We start from the raw sequence: 24478 nt of genomic DNA on the forward strand, positions 1-24478 counted from the left end.
GGAGTATGTGTATTGAAGCCTTTGAGTAAGTGAAATGGTGTGTATCACATAACACTTCAGGATGTGTGTGATTAGTAACTTGGAAACTAGCACAGAAATTGCTTTTTGCCTAAAAATAGAATAATTTTGGCCTAGATAATTCAATTAGCAAGGTAATAACATTGGTAAATATATAGCAGATGGAGAGTAGTTTAAAAATAGGCATAAATAATTATTTGTAATATCTACTTATGTTTTTAAAAAACTTTTGTGAATACTTGCTGACTTTCATAAAACTAGATTTTTACAAATAATAGTTACAATGAAGCTACAGAAGCACTGAACCTCATGCAGTACTTCAAGACTACTATAGCTATTGTGGTTTCTGCAGAGTGTTTGTTGGGTAGTTGGCTAAACAATTTGGTGACAGTGTATCTGTTATACCCGCAGGCCTTGGCTATGGTCCTAGCCTTACAGATGTTGTTGGCAGCTTTTTACTGCCTTTTTTTTTTTTCTCCATTACTATTTGAGCAACTTAAAGGAAAAGTGTCTTACGCTGCATCAGGAGAATTATGTAGGCTCACAGTAGAAATGAAAAACCGAGATGGTTTTGTAAGTCTCTTTGACATTGAAGTTATCCTGAGACTACTAGTTTCCATTACAAAAGGAGAAGTACAGCTAAACCTGTAATTAATTAAAATGTATTAAAATTCATAATAATTCCATTTTTCTTAAAAGTTGGAGAATTTCCTATGTCAGTTAATCTCTTTTTAAACAACCATTCCCTTTCTGTTGGTCTGTGGGTATTTAGATGTGTCCACCCTATGTTGCAGAGTAGTTTTGCATTACTTGAATCAATTTTGTGTGAGGGTGTGTGTGAAGTTTCAAGTATTCCGAGTACCTGAAACAAGCTAGCTGTACCAGTATTTCACTCAGCAAAGGTTAAATTTATTCTGCTGAGGACTATGTTATACTAGTCTGCATAGTACCAACAAGTCCACATTGCTTTGACAACTTGACTGTTAACCAGTATTGAAGATACTTTGTTCAAAGCTAACCCATGGGTGCTACCCCATACTGCATCTGGTGTGAGTATATGCTTCCTGTCTGCCAGATGCACAGCTTTTGGTGGTGGAAACATCTATTAACTGAATTATCTACTATTTTTTGTCTGATTGTCTTTTCTGCATTCAGACAACAGAGCTGTCAAGTGATACACTCACTACCTCAGCTATTAAAGCAAAGAGATCAGGACCTTGCTGCGTCCTTTAACCAGATTCTGTTTCAGAGATTGTTCCCTATGATATCTTAACCATCTTTTTGTTTCAGTTCTTCTGTTTTCCCCCTTGTCTTACTCTCCATTTGTTTGCTTTCTTTTGACTAAATAAAGTGCTCACAACATGCTAGTACCAAACATGATCCAAGCTCTGTGTTTTGCCCTGTACTGGAGGTGCATGAGCAGTTGCTTGGACTGTGTCAAAGTATATTCATTACAATTCCTTACTTTTAAAATGCCTTCAAAAGACTAAAAAGAAAAAGAAACCCTCTTCTTAAATTACTTCCATTTAAATTCTAAATTCAGTCACACACAGAATCACAGAATGTTAGGGGTTGAAAGGGACCTCTGGTCCATATTATTAATATTTTTTGCACCTATGAAGAAACTCGAAATATTCTAGGTTGTTTTTCTGCATGTGTTGATCCTCATACGTCCCCAAATATAAACCAACATGAAATTTGCCAAATATGCCCATCCCTCCTAATGGGGGGGGGGGAGAAATACAGAAATCTGGGAGTCTTATTAGGTAGGAAAATACCTATAATAACATGCTCTATTGTAAGTTTAATGCTAAGACTAAGAATAGCATTACATCATCTGAGTAACTGAAGCTCTAACAGGAGTGAGATGGATGCCAAGAAATGAGATGTCAGTAGCATAATAAGCAAATGCAATACAATAATAAGCAAAAATGCAGAAGATAATCTGCTTTTGTTGTTCTTAAGGTATGCATATGTTATAGAGCTCTAGCTATTCTTAAGCAGCTGTAGAAGTTTGCTTTCATATTACAGCATTTTTTTTACTAAAAATTTCCTTGTCAAATTATTGTAAATGTTTTTTAATCCTGAGGACTGATACATCAAAGTAATTGAAAGATTTTAACTCAATTACACTTTTTTGCAGAATGATCAAGAGTCAGCCACAGGAATATAGTTTCATTCCTCGCACATGGATCTTCCCTGCAGAGTACACACAGTTTCAGAACTATGTAAAAGAACTGAAGAAGAAACGTAGACAGAAAACTTTCATAGTCAAGCCAGCTAATGGTGCAATGGGACATGGGTAAGTTGCATGTTAACTTAAACATTCTTAGCCATTAGAGGCAAAATCCAAACTGAAGGGAAAGCTAGCAGCAGGTTTAAGAGAAATGCCTGGGAAGTACTTCATTATATTAGGAGTATTCAGCACCAGAGCACTGAAATATATAATAATAAATAACAGTGAGTAAGATTAAAGCAATAAAAATATGGAAATTCAATGTTAATAATGATAACCTCAAAAATATTAGCTATTACAGCCATTTAAAAGTAGTTAGGGACTGCCAGTTTATAGTCTGGATGTAAACCCTTTTTCATTCTGATGTGGGGAAACAGGAATACAGAAATACTGAGCTTCCTTTGTGCCATCCTTAGTTGTACCTCTCAGTGCCCTGCCTTGCAAACATCATCACAGAGTCAGGTCATGTTGGCACTGAAATTCTTTGCAACTTGTACCTTGGACAGAAATTGTGACAAAGACAGACTGGAAGCCTATTTGTAGAGCTGCGTGGGGAAGAATAATCACAAAAGCTGGAGACTGGTCATTCTGCCAAACAATTTCTAAGTGTAGAGGGAACTCATTATTACAAATTATTGAATCAAAGGAAGCAGAAAGTTATTTTGAAATGGCTCATTGCCTTTTTGCATCCAATGAAGCACCATAAAGGACAAGTACAATGGGTACAAGTTGGAACATAGGAAGTTCCATTTAAATATGAGGAAAAACCTCTTTACAGTGAGGGTGGCAAAGCACTGGAACAGGCTGCCCAGGGACGTTGTGGAGTCTCCTTCTCTGGAGATACTCAAAACCCACCTGGATACAGTCCTGTGTAAAGTGCTCTAGGTTATCCTACTTTGGTGGGAGAGTTGGACTAGATGATCTCTAGAGGTCCCTTCCAACTTCAGCAATTCTGTGATTCTGTGACAGGAAACTGTAAGTCATATGAGTGAACGGAACTTTTTCTCTACCCTGCAAATCAGATATGCGAGTCTCTTTCTCCAAGTAGGTTTCAGACTGACTAGCTGGCTGGGTGACCATGAAAATCTATTTTGAAGAGTAATGTTGGAGTTCCACGTTGTTAAAATAACTTTTTTTTTTTTCTTTTTTTTTTTTTTTTTTAACCAGGATCTCTTTAATAAGAAATGGAGAAAAGTTACAAGCTCAGGATCACTTGATTGTTCAGGAGTATCTTGACAAACCGTTTCTTATGGAAGGCTACAAGTTTGATTTACGTGTGTATATTCTTGTAACCTCCTGTGATCCATTGAAAGTGTTTTTATATCATGATGGACTTGTGAGAATGGGCACAGAAAAGTATCATCCCCCCAGTGACTCAAATTTGGTAAGTTGGAGTTCACTTCAATTTATTGCTTATGCATGTAGATTTTCACCCATGTAGTGTTTGGAGGAGGGAAAATAAAATAAATTGTCATGAGATGTAATTTAGAATTAATCTGGCTGAATTTTTGCATTGTCATTGAAGAGAACAAAATAGAAGGGAAGATATTTAACTCATGCTTTTCTATCAGAATCACAAGTGTAGCCGTGTTATTGCTTGTATTTCCTAAAAGCAAGTGAAAGATGTCAGTTACTGGCAATCAACCCAGAAAAAAATGAAGTAAAGAAAATAACATCAAGAACAGTTACATTACTTTTGTATTTATCTGAAACTCAGTTTGAGGTGTGGTACAGGGGAGGATAAAGTTTGTCTCCTGCTAGGTCATAGTTTGAACATCCCTGAAATTTAGAGCTTCTTCTGAGGATCCTGTAATGTTTGAGCAGAAAACAGAAGAAAAGGGACCAGGTCACTGCAGTCCCTGAGGATGAGGGAATCTGTTACTGGTGCTGTTTGTCAGTGACTGCTTCAGCAAGGAGAGGACTATGTTTTTGACAACTTCAGGATGATACAGCAGGGCTGCATATAAACACTGCAGAGAACCAAGAAACTGTAGGGGACATGCTAAAGTTTTTGGACACTTTAATCTTCCTCTTCTCTGTGTAAGATTTTCCTCTGTTGAGAGGTGTCATCTCTCTGTTCTGGCACAGGCCAAAATGCAGTTGTCTGTTAAGAAAGAACCAGATTTGAAGCACTGGGATGCATCAGTAGACTTGAGTTTCTTATACCTCCCTCTCTACTCTGTTGCTACGGTATTTTTCCTTTTCCATACCATGTATTTCTAGAGCTGCTTCAGTGTAATTACGCAATAGACACCACATGGAGAGCCTTTTCCCTACTTGATTTGTAAAATTGTGATTATCTCTTTGTGCTCCTTTGAAGAATGCAGGTATTATTTGGAGCACAGTACAAATGGTATATTTGGAAGAGTTCTCATCTTATAGTTGGACTAGTTTGCTTTTAATATTTTTATTGTTATTAATCTCAGCATTAGAAGCACTGAAATACACTCTGAGTGGATAAACAGAACAGACAGATTGGATATTAGAAAAAATTTATTCACAGAAGGAGTTGTGAGGCACTGGAACAGGAACAGGCTGCACAGGGAAGTGGTGGAGGCACCGTCCCTTGAGGTGTTCAAAAAATGGGTAGATGTGGTGCTTTGGGAGATGGTTTAGTGGTCATGGAGGTGTAGGGCTGACAGTTGGACTTGATGATCTTGTTCTTTTCCAACCTTGATGATTCTATGACTCCATTATTTTAAAGTAGCACTTCAAAATAATGTTTTTATTGTTTGCTTCTTGCTGAATGTAATAATTCCCTAAGTTATGATAATTGCTCTTCAGGTGTTTTTTTTTTGTTGTTCACATACGGACATGTAAAAATGGCTGATATGTTGTATTGCCTAACCAGATGCTGATTAGTAGATCAGTTGAATGCAACTGGCCTAAGTATGACCATGGGCTTTTAAAATTATTTTGATTTGACCATTCTACAGATGTATTTAAAGGTTTTTTAATGTTTTTTTTCTCCCCCCCCTTTTTTTTTAGAGTCAATTGTACATGCATCTGACTAACTACTCTGTCAATAAACATAATGAACACTTTGAACGGGATGAAACAGAAGACAAAGGAAGCAAACGTTCCATAAAGTGGTTTACTGAGTTTCTAGAAACAAATAATCTTGATGTCTCCAAATTCTGGAGTGATATTTCAGTAAGATAAAACTAGTATGCTTTTCTTTATTTTTGTATGCATATTCTTAGAAAATTGATTGCTTCTGCCATCCACTTTACTGGAATCCAGAATGATTTTTGAACCTTTAGTAATCCAGATTCTCTGCAATTCATGCCACAAAGGACATACTATAAATGATGATTTTTAAAAGACTAAATTCAGATTTTCATTGTAAATTTAATGTTAAATTTCAAAGAACAAAAGTCCTTTTGAACAGTTACTCTTGTAAGTAAAATGATACGAAGGAGCCATCCTACTTACACTTTTGGAGATTTTTGTAGAGTATAAAGTGAATTTTATGTGTGAATGTTTAGAGCATCGTAGTCAGTGTTGCACATATCTGTGTCTTCAAACCTGTGACACTTAGTGATTATGTCACAGGTGTCTTCAGGTGAGGATTAGGCCTAAGAGCTTAGGCATTGTTTGTACATATGATTATGAGAATATTTATTGAAAATTATATTGCAAAATAAAATAGGTGAGGACTGGTTGTATTATGTCTTTTTCTAAATATTCCTTTAGTAATCTAAGTTTGAAATATCTAAAAGTATGTATGTACTGTGGAAAGTATAACAATACACTGTAGAGTTGTATTAAAAATCAAGAATATGCTCTTTAATTATATTAGAAATTTATGTTACTCCATAAGAACAGTTTATTTATTATAGAGCATTAATTTGGTATTTTAAATCTTTTTTTTTAAGTAGATACTTTAATGAAATTTATAGGATTAAAGCATGAAACAAATTAGTTCAGTATACACTGATGTGTTCTCTCCTGATGAATTTTTCTGAAAAAAATCCCCACAGGAGTTGGTAGTGAAGACTCTCATAGTTGCAGAGCCACATGTTCTTCATGCTTATCGCATGTGCAGGCCAGGGCAAGCACCAGGAAGTGACAGTGTCTGCTTTGAAGTCCTGGGATTTGATATTCTGCTGGACAGAAAACTAAAGCCATGGCTCCTAGAGGTAAACTTCTTTAAACAAATGTAAATTTTTAAGAGTAAAGTTAACTCAGCCCGAGCTGAGTCCATGTCTGTGTATGAAAACTTCCAAAGAAAGTCTGTGCAGTGCAGGAGATATTGTTGAGTGTACAGATGGTGCTTTTTCTGCAGCATCCATATGGAAACACGGCCTTGCAGTTGTTTTTGGAGACTCAGGTAAAGGTAATTGTCTTCCCAGAGGAATGTTGCATTTCTTATGTTTTTGAAAGTATTAATGAAAAATGTGGTGTTAATTCAGTTGTTACTGTAGCTGAAGGAACTTGTTGCTAGCAATTGGGTGCTGCATAGAGTTCGTTAGTATGGCTCTGGCAACTTCTGTGAATGTATGGTTTTAATCTTTTTTTTGGGATATGTGTTCTTTTCCTCTCCTGTGGCTTTTAAAAGCACCCATATAATCAGAGGAAACTAATTCAGTATACATGAAATGCTGTCAAGCAATTGGTATAGCAGCATTTCTTCTCTGACATGTTACTGGTACATGTTTGAGGTTTGTCTTTTGTGTCTCTTTAATGACACTGTTAATAACATACATATGGACTTAAATTGTCTTTTTTTCATATTGTCTTTTATCATCATGTTAACTGGTGGGGAGACTGTAGAGCTGGAGGAAAAGAGCAAAATGTATTAAAAATCTGTCTATTGATAATAAATAATGAAAAATGGTTTGGCTACTGATGAGCAAAATGTAATAATTTACTGAATTATAACCTTGTTCTCAGGCCATTAATACTACTAACAGTTGTTTTGTCATGCTTATTTCTCTCAGGGATTCAGTATAATCTTAATTAGAAAAATATCAATTTCTTCACTCTTGGCATGCAGACATAGGCATATTTGCTGGCTTTGATGTGCCAGCCAAAGGCAGCACATGACATGAACTTAGTACTACGTTGACATCTTCTCTTTGTCAAGCAAAACCTACTTATCCCTTTGATTTAGCTCTGTGCTTCCAGATTACAATCTCTAGGTTGCTGGTAGCTGGCACAGAAGTGTGTGTAGTTCTTTTAAGTACAGACTAAAGTTGATCTGTGTATGCATTTCATGCAGGCTTGTAGCCTACAAGTTGTGTAGTGAATCCCTTCTAAAGGACATTGCTCTATCTTCTTGGATGTTTACATGCAGTATGGAGATCTTAGGGGGCTTGATTCACCATTTGTGATAATGAATCTCAGAAGAGAATCACACTGAGACTCAGTGTTTGTGAGGGAAGGATCTCTGCTGTTCTGGTATTTTGGGTTGTTGGAGAATACTTCACGACTTGGAGTTGTGTACTCGGTTGTTATTTTTTTTTATATACAGAAGTCTAATAATTTCCTTTTCTGCTTTTGGTGGTGTGGGCATCCTTCAGCTTATTTTGCCAGACATTGAAATAAACTAACAGCAATTTCAGACTTTGAGGCTTAGTAATTCAGTTTCTATACTTGTCTACTAATTTTTACTGTGATTGTTCATGTTTTTTGCAGCACTGTGCACTGTTTGTGTATGACATGTAGTGTAGTAAAGATCACAAATGCAGTGTATATGTATACACTATATATAATATATATACAGAGTGTGTGTGTGTATGTATGTCTATATATACTTACTTAATTTTCCTAAAACAGTTCTGGCTTCCTCCCCAGTTTTCCACTCTTTCCTTTTTCCACCATTCCTCTTGCCAAACCCCAAGAGGAGTGAATCATTCTTTCTAACAGTGGTAACAAGTACTTATCACAAGGCCCTGAATGTTCCCAGCGTTACGGGAAAATTGCCAAAATAGGATTTGGATAGTAAATCTAGTTTCATGTTTCTACAGCTCATGTAGCTTTTCTATTATAAAGATAGCTTAATAAATTATTATATTAAATAAATTGTGTAACATTACAATGACTCTACTTTCCTGAGATGACTTTTGCTTGTATTGGCCTGATGTCATTTTGCTGTCCTGCTCCTTGATGCTACTGAACTTCCCGAACCTTCTACCGAAGTGAGGGCTGTGGGAAATGTGTGATTGCCATCTGGTGGCACCGAATGTTTCTGGCAAGCATCTGTGTAGTCCCAGCAACCTTCATCTGAGTAACAACTACCTAGATCTCCTTTCTGTTTTCTGTTCCCATAAAATCTAGTTTTATTTATTTTAACCAAAACTTTCAAGATAGGTCATTTTATGAACATAGGAAAATCATACAAGTGAAGTTCTTTGATGGACTCCAGCCTTATTCAACCTCATTATATCCAATTCGGATCACAAAGTTGTGGTTCTTGGAGAAAAAGATCAGTTTGATGACTGCCTCAGGTGCAGGGTATTCAGCTTCCCTTGAGATTTATGTGGGTGAGAGAAACTCACCTTCTATACAGATCCACAACTTTATTAGTGTAACTGAACTAGCAAAATCCATTCAAACTTTGTTACCCATCCCGTTAAAAGGACTTTGGATGTTTTAGGCCAAGGTATCTAATTATTGCTAATTCCTATTAATAAAGCAGTTAAAGCTCACATACACGAGCTTCCTTCTATCTACTTCTTTCTCTTGTGTTACACTTACCCTGCCTGTTCCCCTGGAGAGTCCAAAAAAAGATGGGTAGTTGGTTACAGCCAGTTGTCAACCTCTTATGTGCTTCACGAGGAAGAAGACACTGTTGATGGTGAAGATTTCTTCCTCTTTGCTCTTAGTTTCACTTAGGGTTGTTTTTATTCATTTGCTGCCACCCTCCACTTATTGCCTGTTCCTTCACGGGCCAGCAATTTTACATTGCCTCCAAGTTTTACCCTAAGTGGTTTGTTTTACATTTCTGGGATTCTGCTCTGTGTTCTCTTTGTTAGTCCTAAATCCACAGCTGTCTAGTTCACAAGGCTGCAGCCCTGTATTGAGCACTACTTTGCCACTGTGATCTTTGTATGTCTCAGAGTCTCCGGATTTTCAATTTGATTGTACTTTTGGGGCCTCTCATACAATCCTGTTTTTACCAACAATCTTCAAGATGTACCTTCCTGATAAAATTACTGATGTTGTATTAACATAACCTAATCATGTGTATGTCCTGGTTTTCGGGTCATTGAACCCTAAATAATGGTCTCTCAGCAGAGAGTTACAGAGACAATGCTTTGGTAACCAATTCTTATAAATGCTTGTTGTGACAGTATCAGTGCTACCTTATCATGATTACTTTACAACACTGCTGTTTTGCAGGTTAGTCAACAACTGTATTTTTTTATCTGGAAACAAGGGATAGCCACATTAAAAATAAGGGACAGTGCTTTCCTTTAAGGAATGTTTTAAGGGAGAAGTACTTTTCATAACATAGTGGTTTTTGCCCAAGTCTTGTCAAGATTCTCACCTGTGACCACATTTGACAAAGGAAGACTTTGTTCCGTATAGCTGGTGTTTAATCCCTCACGAGTAAAGTTACATGCAGTTATCAAATATATAGGGTAATAGTATTTGCATTTCTTGTACTACTTAGACTACAGCTGTGAGGAAATACATTTCAAATATATCTCATAGCATTTCATTGACACTTGAATTGTTTCAGCTTATTTAAAATACATAGGAAACCTGGGAGTCCACATTGTTTCGTACTGGAGCACAGCCCAGTAATCTCTGATTGTCAAGGTGAGCAGCTTGTGCTATCACTCTATTGAGAAGAAGAGCTCACTTCTCACTTCAGTGTTTTGCTTAAGTTATATGAAGTTCAAATAAGAAGAGGATGAAAAGTAATAAAATAACAGTTACATTATTGTGTAAAGTAATTGTTCACATTATGTCCAGAAATGAATAGTTAATAATTTTAACAAAGGAATTTTGAGCTTTGTGAATATACATTTTAAGCATGGGAATTTCCCATTATTCTAACAGTCTTTAAAAACATAATGAAACCTGAAAATACATTTCTATAAAAGCATGGGATTTTAAAAACATTCATTAGTTTAGCTAATATTTTCTTCAGACCGCTATTGCAGCTTATTCTAAGTTAGAAAAGGAACAATTTCTTTTCTTCGTAGGTTTGCAACAGAGAGCACTTGTTTCACACACATTCTTCAGTAAAAACTGTATGTGTTTCACAAGGCACTTTGGTGTTAGTCAGTGAAAGCAGTGTTAACAGACAAGTGGTGCACAGGCATTAGTGGCTGGTTAGGTGAGCAGAGTGACATGAACACTGTCCTCCCATGATCTTCAGCAAGGTCAGTATTTCAGTTATGTGATGAGTGCATATATACATATGTATAAAAGCTGTAAAAGCTCAGTTGCCCATTGACCCAAGAGTTCAGCAATATTTAGAACCTTTCCATTTACCATTAGGAAGAGCAACTGATGAGACAACTCATCCAGCTCTTTGGTTCAATCCTTTCCTTTTTAATTTTACTTACTTATAGCAAAGACTATTAGATTATCTGCTGCTTGGTTTGGTTTCTTTTTATTTTTCTGGCATTGAAGATGGTTTTTCTCCTATAAAAATGTTCTTTGCTGGTTAAAGCCTTAGTTTTGTGGCTTAATTATGATTTCTTGCAGATACACATCAAGAGTATGGGTAGCTTTGCACATCAAAGGCTTACGTAGTGGGTTCAGGTTATGAAGTTTTGGGTGGCAATGCTAGATGAGGTCACGGTAGGATTGGGATCTCAAATGGTAGTCATGAAAGGCATGCCAAAAAAATTGAGGATGCAGATGATAGAGGAGCACTCCAGTTTTGACTATGAATGCTTTAGCTTTTCAGCCTCTTCAATTACTGCATTAAAGTGGCAGAAATCTTACTGTGAAGCGATTATGTAATGTCTCTTAATAGCATTTTGCTTCATAATAGCATTTCAAATGCCTTCTTAAATCTTTCTTAACCCCACTTTAATTTTCTGCATAAAAAATGCAGTCAGTGTGGTTTTGTTTGTTCTGAAGGGCCAGGTGTAGGTTTTTGACAAAAAGAGGAATGGTTATTCAAATAATTTTATGCTTCTCATAGTGTGAACTCAAACTGGTGCTCATATAAGTAACACATTTATAACATTTTTGTTAAGACAGAATTCATAGCCAATATTATACTTCAAATTGTTGTAAACCTGGGAATTAACTAAACCAAATATACGTACAACAGTTGGCACTTCTGTATGCTCTCAAGTTGGATGTTTCAGTGCTGTGTAATCACGTGTCTGTGCATCTCTAGAAATTCATTATGATAGTATTTTGCATGTTCCAAATAAGTCCTGTTACCTAACTACAGTCTCACTGGATTTAATGATTTGGTGTTAATGAAATATTAGAAATTAATTTGTTGGAAACTTTAATAAGTATATCTCTGTTCACCTGTTTTTAATGCATACAAAAACATAATTTCAAAGTAAAATATTGTTAGTTGCTGCATGTTCATATGGAGTAAAAAAATTCAATACATGGTACAGGATATAATTTTGTTCAATACCTAACATCTCTTCTGAATAAAGAGTTGGGGCTTGATTTTTTTATCTCTATTTTCAGTCCAGTAAGCTTTTTTTGTACGTAGGTATTTGCTGGACTGAAGCATAAGGCTTCATATTGGATCTTCATGCAAATGTTTTTGAACATATCTGTTCTTTCCTGGATTAGACAATGTGATATCTCAAAATCAGCATATTTCCTATTTATATAATTTATCATGAGTATTTAGTCAATGCAGCTCTAGTGAAAATGTTTTGTTTAAAGTTCATGTTGAAAAGGAGATGCAATATGTCTGGTCTTAGCAACTGCTGGTATTCTCTAATGAAATGTTGCAGAACTGGGTTTTAATCCTTTTGTTAGTTCCTCTGAGTGTTAACATGTTTGCTTGGCTGAAAGTGGAGCATACACCTGTAAAAAAAAAAAAGAATCTCAATAAATGTTTGTGCTATCACAATATAGAAAAAAAATTAGTCTTTGTGATGTGATGGGATGAACAGGTCAGTCTAAGGAGGTGGATCAAGTAAATATTTTGTTTAAAGTCTTTCTGCTGAATTTTCATAATCTTTCAACATCAGATCTCATTGCTCACTTTGCCAGCCTGTCTGCAAAACCAACAAACAAGCTGATTCTCAAAGGCAAAAGATACCCTTTGTGTATGAGCACAAGTGATGGGGCAGCTGGGGCTCAGCAACAGGGCAGTTGGTGGCTCACCAGCCAGAATAGTTCTGTCCCATAAGTTACAGAGGCTCTACAGTGCTCTAATGTATTTAAAGTGTTAAAACCCAATTTTAATGGACTGCTTTTGCTTTCTACTTTGAGCATACTACCTGTATCCCACTTCGTATTTGCATGGGGCACAAGGTATTAGTTTTCACTTCTGAAGCTCTTTAGTATCTGCCCCTTCTGTAACCAGCACTGCTCATTCACTGTCAAGGTGAGATTCCTGCCTCTCGTTAGAACCCATTGTATAAATGGGTTAATGTATAAACGGCTGATAGATAAATTTTTATATCATCCTGGATGTGTTAATGGAAATGTCAACACAGCTACATTATCCCTCCTCAATGCTTTCTGAAAGCTGATGTTCTCCTGCAGGGTCTCCAAAGGCTGGCAGTGGTTAACTAGTGCTTGGTTGAGACTTCTGGCTGTTAAGGGTGTGATTTGGTCTCACTGATTCTCAGTTCCATTTCCCCTGTTCTATATTTATGGTAATGTTTGTAATCTCTTGTGCTTAGCTTACAAACTTTTTGTTAATTATGTTTTCACACTGTGTACTGATGAAATAACTTCTATCTCTAGGCGTTGCTGTGAAGTGTATCTGAATAGTTGTTTAAATAAGCTTGCGAATACCTGGAATTAGAGCTTCTTTCTGTCCTTATTGAGTTGTTACTTTTTAGAGAAGCATTCAAAGTTGCTTTCAGACTGGAAAGTAAAAAGGAGTTGAACCTCTTCCTGTGCTGGACTTGTGTGGCATGGCTCATAGTCTGTTATAATGTGTTTAACAGCACTTTGCAGAGTGAAGTTTCTGTTTACAGCAACCGAGCATAGATTAGGCAAGTTTCACAGTGCCACTGCTTGAATGGTGTTCATTGTAAAGTGTCTAGGTAACTCGGTGGCTGAAAGTTACATCTCCTGTCTCCTGATATCTGTGGTGTTCAGTGCTCTATTTAAAAAAAAATACGAACAGAAATGAGCTTCTCAACATGGATTCCCTTAGTCTCTGTTATATTTGAAAAAATGGTTTCTTCAAAGCCTGTTACAATAGATGTGTTTCCAGTGAATCTGAACATTACTGAGTCTTTGGTATCTTATTGTTTCAGATAAATCGTGCCCCAAGCTTTGGAACTGATCAAAAAATAGACTATGATGTAAAAAAAGGTGTGCTGCTAAATGCATTAAAGCTTCTCAACATAAGGTAAACTTGCCCACTTTTCTTCGGTCTGGCTCCGTTTCTATTGATTTGATTTTTTAAAACTATTTTTTTTTTTTAAATTTGAACTGGACTAAGAAAAAAGACCTTTTTCTACCTTTGTATTTTCAAAATGTAAATGTTTCCCTGGTTGTCAGTTTTACTAATAGAAATTAACCCAAATTTAATTTTTCTTCTTGCTCAAAACGTTTCAAAGGTGAGGGGTAATAGTAACTTTTGTACTTTTTTTTTTTTTTTAATGACTTTAAAAAATAGGTCTCAATATGGGGATGTGAGTGAAGTCATGGGCATGTGGCCAGACAGGAAATTTGCCTTGTCAATATTTTCACACTAGTCAAAAGCCATACCCCTCTACAGGAAAACTTTGTAGTTGAAATATGTTGGAAAAAATCTGTGCTTGAGGAAAAAAATATTAACTGTGTTTGTACATTAAATAATAGCACAGAATTGTAACAGTGCATCTTAAAATGCGAAAAATTTTAGCCATAAAAATTAATATTTAAAAATAAATTCTTAGTAAGTGTTTGAATTCTAATTTTGTATCAGAAATTGTACATGACTGACTGGAAAGTACGGATGATATACTTGAGATGATAGAGCATCTCATCTTGGCTGCACTGGATTGACAGATCTTAATATCAACTGTGTTTCAGAACCAGTGATAAAAGGAGAAATTTAGCTCGACAGAAGGCTGAGGCTCAAAAAAGACTGTACGGTCAAGGTTCAATGAAAAAACTGTTGCCAGGTTCCTCAGAGTGGGAGAAGCAGCGCCACACACTGGAAAGGAGAAAAGAAGAACTGGTAGGCAGGAAAAAATGTGCTGTTTCTGGCTCATGGCTTATGCTCTTTTTGTTTTCAATTGTCTTATTTTCTTGATTTGTAGAAGGAAAGACTTGCACAAGTACGTAAACAGATTTCCAAAGAGGACCATGAAAACAGACACATGGGGAACTACAGGTAACTAATTTTGACTGTATTAGTATGAAGTATTCAATGCATTCTTTGGGAATAATGGAAGCAAGTATTTGTGGTAGATGATAATTTTCTGCCAAAAGTGTGTAGGCACTTATAGGAAATCTATACATGTACACTAGGTAGTAAAGTTCTGGATTTTTTTCCATATCTTTTTTTGATTCCAAATTTTTGCATGCACTTAGGAATTTATATGACGTCAGTCACTCTAAGTTTTGTGCAAGGTATTTGCTTGAAATATATGATTGTTCACATTCAGTGTACCAACAACCATGTCCCTCATTATGAACCTGTTCTAGGTTCACATATGATTATTCTTATCTCTAGGGGTGTGAATATTCCCCTATAAAAAATCAAATCTGAATGTCATCTGTGAGGCTTGCCAAAAGGTCAGAAACTCTATTGATGCTTCCATTATTTTTGATAGAATGGCATTTGAAATTCTATGTTTGTATTTCTGCACTTTGAGTTTGGATCTTAGTAGGCTTAAACATCAGGATCTTCAGATGCCCTGGTAAAATACTTTCAAAAGGAGGCTTTAACTTTTTGGTCATAATAGGCATTGGCCAGAAAACAAGAATTTTGTTTTATGACTTTTATTATTATTTCTTCATTTTTCAATGAGAAGTGAAACAAGGCCTATGAATATTTGGCAAAAAGAAGCAGAGTACAGCTAGGAAGTGATGCTGGGAACATTTACCCACTCTTACAACATCCATCCAGGATGTGGGAGGTCTGAGTTAGCATCTTTTATTCTGTATTAGTCAGAATGCCTTTACTGCTGTTCTTTATCTCTGCTTTTTTGAGATGCTCTGTAATTCCCAGTAAGGTTCTCATTTTAGGAAGAAGGATGTTTCTGTGAAATTTTAATTTTTGATGAATTGACATTTTGCTTACAAAAAAAGTCTTTCTTTGTAAAATTCCCAGTTTTAATTACATCCTTTTCTGACATATGTGGAAATGAACTAGAACATCAGAAAACCCCCACAATGAAGCAATTATTTTCATGCTACTTAGCCTATAAGAAGGAGAAACATTATGATGTTTTAATACATTTTGCTTTTTCAGTAACTTTTAAGTCTTAACTTTTTAACTGATTACATTTTAGGTTGCTTGTTCAGTGCTTGACTGAAATGTTCTCTTTATTTGGCTTTTTGGTTAATGTAAATCAATAAAAATACAAACATTTTTTTTTTTCCCTCATGAAAAAATGAAGTGTCATTTCATGAGGAATGTGCACATGTAAAAGGACAGAACAACTTTGTGTTTTCTTATTCCTGTGTGCTTGCAAAATAGGCTGAAGAATCAGCAGAGCCTGAGAAGTAAAGGAATCTTGGCTAGAGATGCAGAGAAATTTTGTCTGAGTATCATGCAGTAGTTTCTCCTAGTGATGTTCTCCTGCAGAGCAGGACTAGTTCAAGCATTGCCATAGAATCATGGAAATCTTGGGTGCTAGTATTGCTGCATGGATTTATATTGCTTTTGGAATAAAAGTCCAGAGAAACCCAAATCAACCTCAGCAGGGTCTGATTTAATCTATGGATGTCATTTCAGGAGTTGGCTTAGTCAAGGGTCTATCTGCAAGCACAGCTAACCCACTGATTCTAGTAGGAGACATGGGGACTCCAAGTAGGAGCCATGCTCTCAAACTTTAGTGATTTCATGAAGAACTGAAAAGGATGTATATGACTTTGAAATGGCCTTTTACCTCCAGAGTATTTCTGCGTATATTAAAATTAGGATTCTTTCTTTAAAGTATTGCTCTATGGCACTTATACAGCAGTAGAATCAACACCATTAGAAAGCGTTGACTACAGCTAGATTAGAGCTCCTCCGAGTGTTTTATGCAAACTGGAACCCTCTTCAGTTTGCTCTAGAACTGCCCTGCGGCTAATGGTATCATAGCCATCTTTTTGCAACAAGGTAATCCTCCTTTCAAGGAGGAAAAGACTGAAATGGAAGGAGAAAGAGTCTTGTAAGAAGTTCACAAAAGATCCACAAAAACATAAAAGTCACATAATGCCAGTCAAGATATAAATGGTACCTATGTTTGGCAGAGGTACAAGTGCAGGATAAATTAACTTATGGATTACTCCTCACAGAAATCAGTCTCCCACCTTCATAATTTCTGGCGTGTTTCAGGCATTCATGAAAAGTGGATTGGAGTGGTTTTCTTCAAAGCCCGTTGTTGCTTGATAACCATGAGTAAATCACCAAGTCCTGCTTCTCATATTGTTACAATCTCCTTGCCTGTGATTTTAGAGAATAATGGCATAGCTGCTCTAATGGAAAATCAGAGTCACCCAGTGTACTAGATTTTTTTCTTACTGTATCTGTTTCTTCCTGTTCATTATTTTGGATGATTTAACATGAAAGTGCAGTACATACACAGTATTTAATTTACATCATGCCCAGTAACTCAAAGCAGTTGTTGATATTTTCACTGTTTTCTGTCCTCTTATTGCTACTGCAAATTATTTTGTGGCTCTGAATTTTACATGCAATATTGTGTTAATATTTCATGAGTCATACACACCTGCAGGCATCATGTACACCCACTGAAATTTCACAGCATTGCAAAACTGGGTTTTGTTATATCTCTGGAATTACCTGCATGGTACTTCTTTTGGCTAGCTAATTGCTGGTTTAAACATGAATGTGTTCACTGCATTAAAATTAAATTTAGAGAACAATGTTCAGAGTGTATGTTTTATGATATGATACAATTATTGCAGATGGGATGCATATGTATTTTAGAAGAGACTGTGCTGTGTGCACTTTTGTTCCTAGTGTGATAACTAGGATAACTTTTGTTCCTAGCATGATAACCACTTCTATCTTAAATTTTCTTTTTTCCCCAATTTTAGGCGAATTTACCCTCCTGATGATAAGACATTACTTGAAAAGTATGAGAGTTTGTTAGCCATTGCTTTCCAGACATTTCTTGCTGGGAGAGCAGCTTCACTTCAGCGGGAAATGAATAACCCTTTAAAAAGAATGAAGGTACTGAAGCACAAGAAGTATTTGGTTTGGGAGTTATTTATTTGTTTTGGAATTCATGACCTTGTGGATCCATTTCAGGATAATAATGTGCAATGGCTAATACATAGCATTTGATAATGTTTCCATCATTTTATTATTATTCTTTGTGCGGCTTGTGGGCCAGATCCTTGAATCTGGATGAACTGCAGTGGACCCAGGGTGGAGACAGGTTGGATGGCTTTAAGCTACTTTATCATTTCCCTGATCCTCTCAGCTTTACCCCTGGCCTAACCAGAGGTTGGCAGAAAATGCTTTTGAGCTGGTAGTTGCCTCCTTCTTCCTACAGTTACATTCCAGCCTATTCATCCACTTCTATGGGCTGGAATGAGAAATAACCATAAAACCAGCACCACTAGTTGCAGGCATACAAAAAATGATTGCCTACTTAAGTAGATAAACACTAGGAAAATGGCTACATTTAAAATAACCAACTAACGTGATCTAATTTGAAATCTGAGAAATAATTGAACATCTTTGTAGTTGGCATCATGCAGCATTTTTACAGGAATCTTTGTTCAACCCTTTCTTCAGACTTTTATCTTTAATAAATGTTAAGGCTTGACTTTAACTTCCAATTTCATGTTGACTGCAAGCAGAAATGCGTGCATCAGAAGAAATACTTTTATATCCTTCTATGGAGGGATTAATAGTCTTATTTCAGGAATTAGTAATCAGAATGATGTCCAATTCCTACCAGTTGGTACTTGACCTTTGGAAGGATAAGATACATTCGGCTTTGAGTTAATTGTAGCAAAATTCCCATTTCTAGGAGGAAGACATTTTGGATCTTCTGGAGCAGTGTGAAATAGATGATGAAAAACTAATGGGAAAATGCACGAGGCAACGAGGACCAAAGGTATTTGACTTTTAGATATAATTTTTTTATTTTGCTCTGTAGAAAAGTAATCTGAGGATTTTAAGTGGGGATTTAGTTAGCTGATCCTGGGGAAAGTTTTCTTCCTCAGGCTGACATTAGGCTGTTCTGGTTTTGTTTAAGTATGAAGAGAAATATAACTACCATTTGTCCAACTAAAGCCCATTAAAATTTTAACTGGATACAAGATCCTTCTCCCTTTAAGCTGTTTGGAGGAATTGCTGTGCGTGGTAACAACTGTTGTAGCAGAGATTGCTTGATTTCAGTTTGTGAAATGATTTTTATATCCATAGACTTTCTCAAAAGTATGCTTTGCTCTTTAATTGACTAGTGCCACTAAGATATTTTAAGATGATGGGGTAAGAGGCACTATGGAAACTCAAAGGATTAATTACAATGATGATGAATCTGTAGTTTGCTTATTTGCATGAAAGGATTGTGCAATATATATTGGAGCCTATTTTAATATCCAAAATCTGCTTTTAAAGTGCATGGATATTTTATTTTTAGCTTAATGCTTTCTGATTGTGTGCGTTGTTCATGCAGGCTTTGCTTTAAATATACTGCATATTTCTGTGAGCCAGTGAAGATAAATAGTTCAGGCTTGGCTAAAATAAGTATGTTTCTTATATCCTGCAAATATTTTAGTTTGAGTCTGCTTGGTAGAGCCTACTTTTATATTCCTGAGCTCTGGTGGATTTGTTCATGGATGTGTGTACATTTTTTTTCAGAAATTCTGAAGCATTTTATGTTTCTGAGAACATGGCTTATGACTCTCTGAATTTCTGTACAAAATGAATGCTGACAATTGTCCTGAGCTTGCTGGGTTCTTTATATATATGCAGGATTCCAAAGAGCTACATCTTATTGCAGGCATGCATACTGGAAAGAGGATCTGCATACCCAATCTGGTATTAAGACAGATTTGCAGAAACCTCATTACAAATACAGGGATTTTGTGAGTTTGTGCTTTAACAGTGGTGGATTCATTTAAAAAGAAGAAAAAAATCCAGTCCACCCTGGCAACACACTCAACCCACATTCTTCAGGGATTCTTTCCCTTGAGACTTTGTTTTCAGTTCTTACATAGGGTCACTTAATCCAAGTTCAAAGTCTCAGTCATGTTTTCCTTTTTCCAGAAGCCTGTCTTTTCCCAGCAGCACCTCAGAGAGCATTATCTTGTTGACGGTATGAACACAGACTTGATCTGCACTATCTCCACATTGGTTGCACACAAGCTTTTCCCAAGCTGGAGGCCGTAAACTTTTAATAGGGTACTGAACCCAAACTGGGAAACTTCTCTTAATTAGTTTTAAGATGAAATTTTATTAATTTATGGATGAGACTGTACGACATGGTCTTAATTTCTAGCAGGCAAATGGATTCTGTAGTTTACATGCTGCTCTACCTGTACAATATTGTTTTCACTTACATGAGAAAGAAAAAAGTTACGTGGCCAAACTTCCCACTACATTTTTTTTTTTGCCGTAAAATTAAATCAAAAGGGAAGGCAATGAAACTGGCTTATCCAAGGAGATTGTTTCTGTTCTTTGCAGTGTGCACAATTCATGCTGCACAGGATCTTGACTCCTGCATCTTTTTTATACTTCTTGATAATTGAGACTATGCTGGCAGTGAAGCCATGTGACTGGAGACTTTCCTGGTTGTGTATTACTCTCTGCGCTCCCTTTGAAATACAGATGCCCATAGCAGATGGTCCTTGTATCTTGGACCAAAAGAGCGTCACCTCTTTCATGTAAGGGGTAAAGTGCAAAGGCGCATATGGTTATTAATATGCATTTGATTGGCCACCTTTTTGTAAAGGGTCTGCTATCAGATATGTGGTAGCTAAATACATGTCTGTGTGGAAATCTGTTGAGTGAAGTAGGCAGTAGAACTTACTAGTGCCTTTAAGTCTGTCAGGTAAGAGAATTCATCTGTAGAACTCATCTTCTTGAAATCATAAAATCCTACAAATAAAGATCCATTACCATATCAAAAAGTAACATATACAAGGTCTGAGAGCGAAAACAAACATAAAGAAACAGTACTGCTCATGTTGTGTTACCCGACATGAAAGGTTCTTTCAGAAGATTGTAAAGTCCTGTCCCTGAAAATCAGTGGCTTGCTGACAGAAGCTAGTTAGGAAATCAGATGCTCTGCCTTGGAACACACTCTCTTCCTTGGAAAAAGGAGCAATCAGGACTCAGAACTCTACACAGAACAGCTGGAATAGTTAACAGAGAGGCGTTTTCCTTCTCATGCTCCTCCATACATAGAAACATACATACATATGTACATAGATATATCTGAGGTGTAGAGAGGTGTATGGGTACAAATAAGCTTTGCAAGTAACAACTATTTCATATTTGCTACGAATTTCAGGGTTTTTTTTTATTTCAGTGTGATTAGGAGCTCAGAGGAGAAAACTAGTCTAGAATTTCCTAGATTGAAGGCATTTTTACCTGCAGTTAAAATATTACTTAGATTGAGAAATACATTCTGGAAATGTCTGGCCTATTTGTAGCCTCTAGAGGGCACCTTGTCCTTACACACTGAGGTTTACTCGTGTATTGCATTGCACTCTGTAGGAAAAAGAACTAAGGAAAGAAAGTAACAGATACTTTAGAGGAAATGAGCAATTACTTTGATTTTTATTCTTCTGATATAAAATCAGATGTTTAATCAGTTTGATCAAAGATAAATGAGGTTAGCATAAGGGGAAAGTCAAGGTGATTAGAGCATCTGTGCAATCAAATATCTTACTGTAAGAGGTTGGTTTGTACTCAGATCTTGCTGTTATTTGTCATTAATTGTTTTTTGTAATTTCTTTGATTTTTCTTTTTATTCTTCTTTGTTAATTGATATTAAGTCTTGATTAGGAGCTTCATATAGTTTAGTGTAGGATTTGTGAGGATCATGCACATGATAAGTGGCAGTGAGATTTACCTTAAAGCCCCTGTGAGTTTTGATTGAAAATGTTTATTACACCTTGTTTAACTCACCAGGAGTGACTGATCAATATATGTCCATGACACATATATATTCATTATTAGCACAGCTATTTTTGAAAGCAGTAAGTGCTGAGGCACCTTGACTTGTCCTTTTGACAGGTAGATAGATATCAAACAGTTCTTGAAGTAATCTGAACAAATGCCAGGGCTCTCCTCAATGGAATGTACTTCTTCAGCTCTTCCTTATGTGGTCTAATAGTTTGGGCTTGCCTAAACATCCTGTTGATTTTGTAGCAGAAGGTGCTTTCCTTCCTTGGCTGGAATAAGCGTTTAGTTAGAGTATGTTTAGTTATAAAATGTATTTTGTAGGATCAGTATCTTCAAGGCTTTGGTCTATTGCCCTTCACAATAACTTGTGGTGCATTACATTATGCTAAGATAACAGGGCAATTTAAATTAATCCGGAGAGTTCTTCTATTTCACTCTACCAAAATATGTTCACAAATTATGATAATAATTTAAAAAAATGTGAGCTTTAATTTCAGTCCATTAGATGATTAAGAAAAAGAGGCCATCACCATCATTTTGAATAGCTGAGTTACTGGAAAGAAGGAAAATGTGTAGGGGAAAAAAGTGACTACATGAGCCTTCTTAGGATAATAGATGTAATGGAGAATATTGCATTTTTCTTGTCTGCCTGACAGAATTCTGCATCAATTGATTTATAATTTCAAGCTATAATTCAGTATGTCTGGTAGTGTAAGTCACGCTTGAAATGGAATGATTTTTTTCCCCACTTATTATGTTATGCTGCTCTTCATGGGAGAAAGATGAGGATTACTATATAGTTAATTTAATTAAATATTTAAGCATTTAGTTTAAAATTCAGGACAAACTTTCAATCCAATTTGAAAGGGTTTAAAATGTACAAATGAACTGGCCTGAGTCAGGGACCTAGTGTGAAAGTAAAGTGCTTTTTTGGGTTATGAAGGAATTTAATTTCTTTGGTGTTTTTTTCTTTTTTTCTTCTGTTTTTTTTTTCCTTTAGCCCTTGTGTTCAATGCCAGAAAGTGCACAACCCTTAAGAAAAGTTAAGAACTACAGTAGTGATAGCTGTGACAGCAGTAGCAGTATGACAGAATCAGGAGAAGAAACTGAAAAGGAAGACCACAATGAAAAAAAAGAGAAGAAAGTTTCATATGATCTTGAAGAAAATAAATACAAATTCTTGGAGCGATCGGGTAAGTTAAATGATCACTTGTCCAAGTAAGCCTGGTGTTCATGATGAATTATATAAAATGCTTCAGTATTTTAGGATGTATCAATGTTTGTATCTCAGGGTTAAACACTGGTTTGCAGGTTTCATTTTCTTTCAAATATTTTCTAAGTTAATGAAAATGGTTTTTAGGAAAAGAAAGAAATTAATATTCTTTTGCCAAGAAATCAAAAGAGAAAAATAAGCCTGGGCTATACTTGGAAGTGGTGTGAATGTTCTTCTTTCCTCTTAGATTTTTTTTTTTCTTTAGCAGATTGTTATGTTTTTCCCTGTAAAAGGTAGTCTTGTTAAGCTTGAATTTGTTGGAATGTAGAAAGGATAAAGAAATGTATCTGGAGATGTATAGAAGGTAACATATTCCAGATGAGATCCCTGCACAGATTTTTTTGGTGGTTGTTCTCTTGCTTGCTGCTAAGTGGTGCATTGTCTCAAAGAGTTTACTCATGTAACTACACACACATAATGCTGCTTATAAAATTTTATTTTTCATAGCAGCATCCTTTACTTAGCAGAAGACTGAATTTAAAGAATTGTACAGCTATGCAGGAGCAGATGAAGGATACTAGATCTGCAAATACAGGATCCATCAATCAGATTTTCTCTCCTGCTTCCTTATTCTTACAGTCAGGAGGCCACACATAGCAACCACATACTTTTAGACCTATAGGGCGTATGCGGTCTGTCATAAATCTAAAGCATATTATAGATGACTGGAATCTGTCTACTTGATTAGAGTTGACTATGAAGAAGTAATAAATGTCCTAATAGAGTATGTGAAGTATGCATTATTCCAGGATCTGACACGACTGTCTGCTACATTGTTAATCGGCATGCATTATAGTACAACATATGTGCACACATGCTGGTCTTATATGTTGTTATTTACAAAAGCTGAAAAATGGGTGTTAAAAATAAGTAACTGCATCATTCATTGAATTTGTCTGCAGGTAGAATGAACTGGAAACCTTCGATTAAAAATATAAAATCTCCAACATATTCATCTCCCACATCATCTACAGGTCCAATAAGGCGTTCTGTCAGCTGCCCTCGTTCAATATCAATATTGACTGTGCAGTCACAAGCAGCTGAGCGACGGCCCTTTTCAGCCAAAGCACCTCTGCAAATCCAGCGTGCATCCTCAGTCAATAGGTCTCATTCTTTAAATCGCAGCCCATCTTCAGCCAGAGTCTCTCAGACACCCAGCTCGGGAGCTATGAACTCCTCGGCGGTGAGTTAACACAGCAATTGCTTTCAAAATGTGTTCCATGTCTCTAAAACTCAATAAATACATTACTAGTTCTTACAATGTCAGAAAACCTGAGTTTTACTGTAGTCAATGCTATTTTGGCAGAAACTGAGGAACAGAAGATCTCTAGACCCACGTGACTGACAGCGAGCGCTAGCTGTGATGTTCCAGTGCTTCTGGTGCAGTTGTCACATTTTGTGAGAATGTGAATCTTGAGAGTTTTTGTGACAAGGAAACCTGCTCTCCTCAATAGTTTTTTGAAGAAAGAAAGAAAGAATTTTTACTAATTTTTACTTTAGAAGTTCCTGTGATTTCTTTGGGGACTGCTGGTTCTGAAATAAGGATGTACCTACCTTCAAAATATTT

The 24478-nt window shown here is 36.2% G+C and overlaps 1 protein-coding gene across 8 annotated transcripts in view; it reads left to right on the forward strand.

The window, feature by feature from the left end:
• The window catches only part of TTLL7 (tubulin tyrosine ligase like 7), a 66257-nt gene that overhangs the window by 23577 nt on the left and 18202 nt on the right, over positions 1 to 24478 (forward strand). For 7 of the 8 annotated variants that reach the window (XR_007890037.1, XM_051624886.1, XM_051624889.1 and 4 more), the window contains 11 exons: positions 2162 to 2320; positions 3422 to 3638; positions 5243 to 5407; positions 6238 to 6396; positions 13639 to 13733; positions 14402 to 14549; positions 14632 to 14705; positions 17588 to 17723; positions 18532 to 18618; positions 22639 to 22831; positions 23814 to 24094. Coding sequence is in view for 7 of the 8 variants with exons in the window: in XM_051624886.1 (XP_051480846.1) it covers positions 2162 to 2320; positions 3422 to 3638; positions 5243 to 5407; positions 6238 to 6396; positions 13639 to 13733; positions 14402 to 14549; positions 14632 to 14705; positions 17588 to 17723; positions 18532 to 18618; positions 22639 to 22831; positions 23814 to 24094 (1714 nt within the window). In the remaining variant the exon portion in view is untranslated. The remainder of the gene's footprint in view (positions 1 to 2161; positions 2321 to 3421; positions 3639 to 5242; positions 5408 to 6237; positions 6397 to 13638; positions 13734 to 14401; positions 14550 to 14631; positions 14706 to 17587; positions 17724 to 18531; positions 18619 to 22638; positions 22832 to 23813; positions 24095 to 24478) is intronic. The other variant, XM_051624893.1, reaches the window with a different exon arrangement.

The sequence above is a fragment of the Apus apus genome, chromosome 7, assembly GCF_020740795.1.
Source record: "Apus apus isolate bApuApu2 chromosome 7, bApuApu2.pri.cur, whole genome shotgun sequence".
NCBI classification, from domain to species: domain Eukaryota; kingdom Metazoa; phylum Chordata; class Aves; order Apodiformes; family Apodidae; genus Apus; species Apus apus.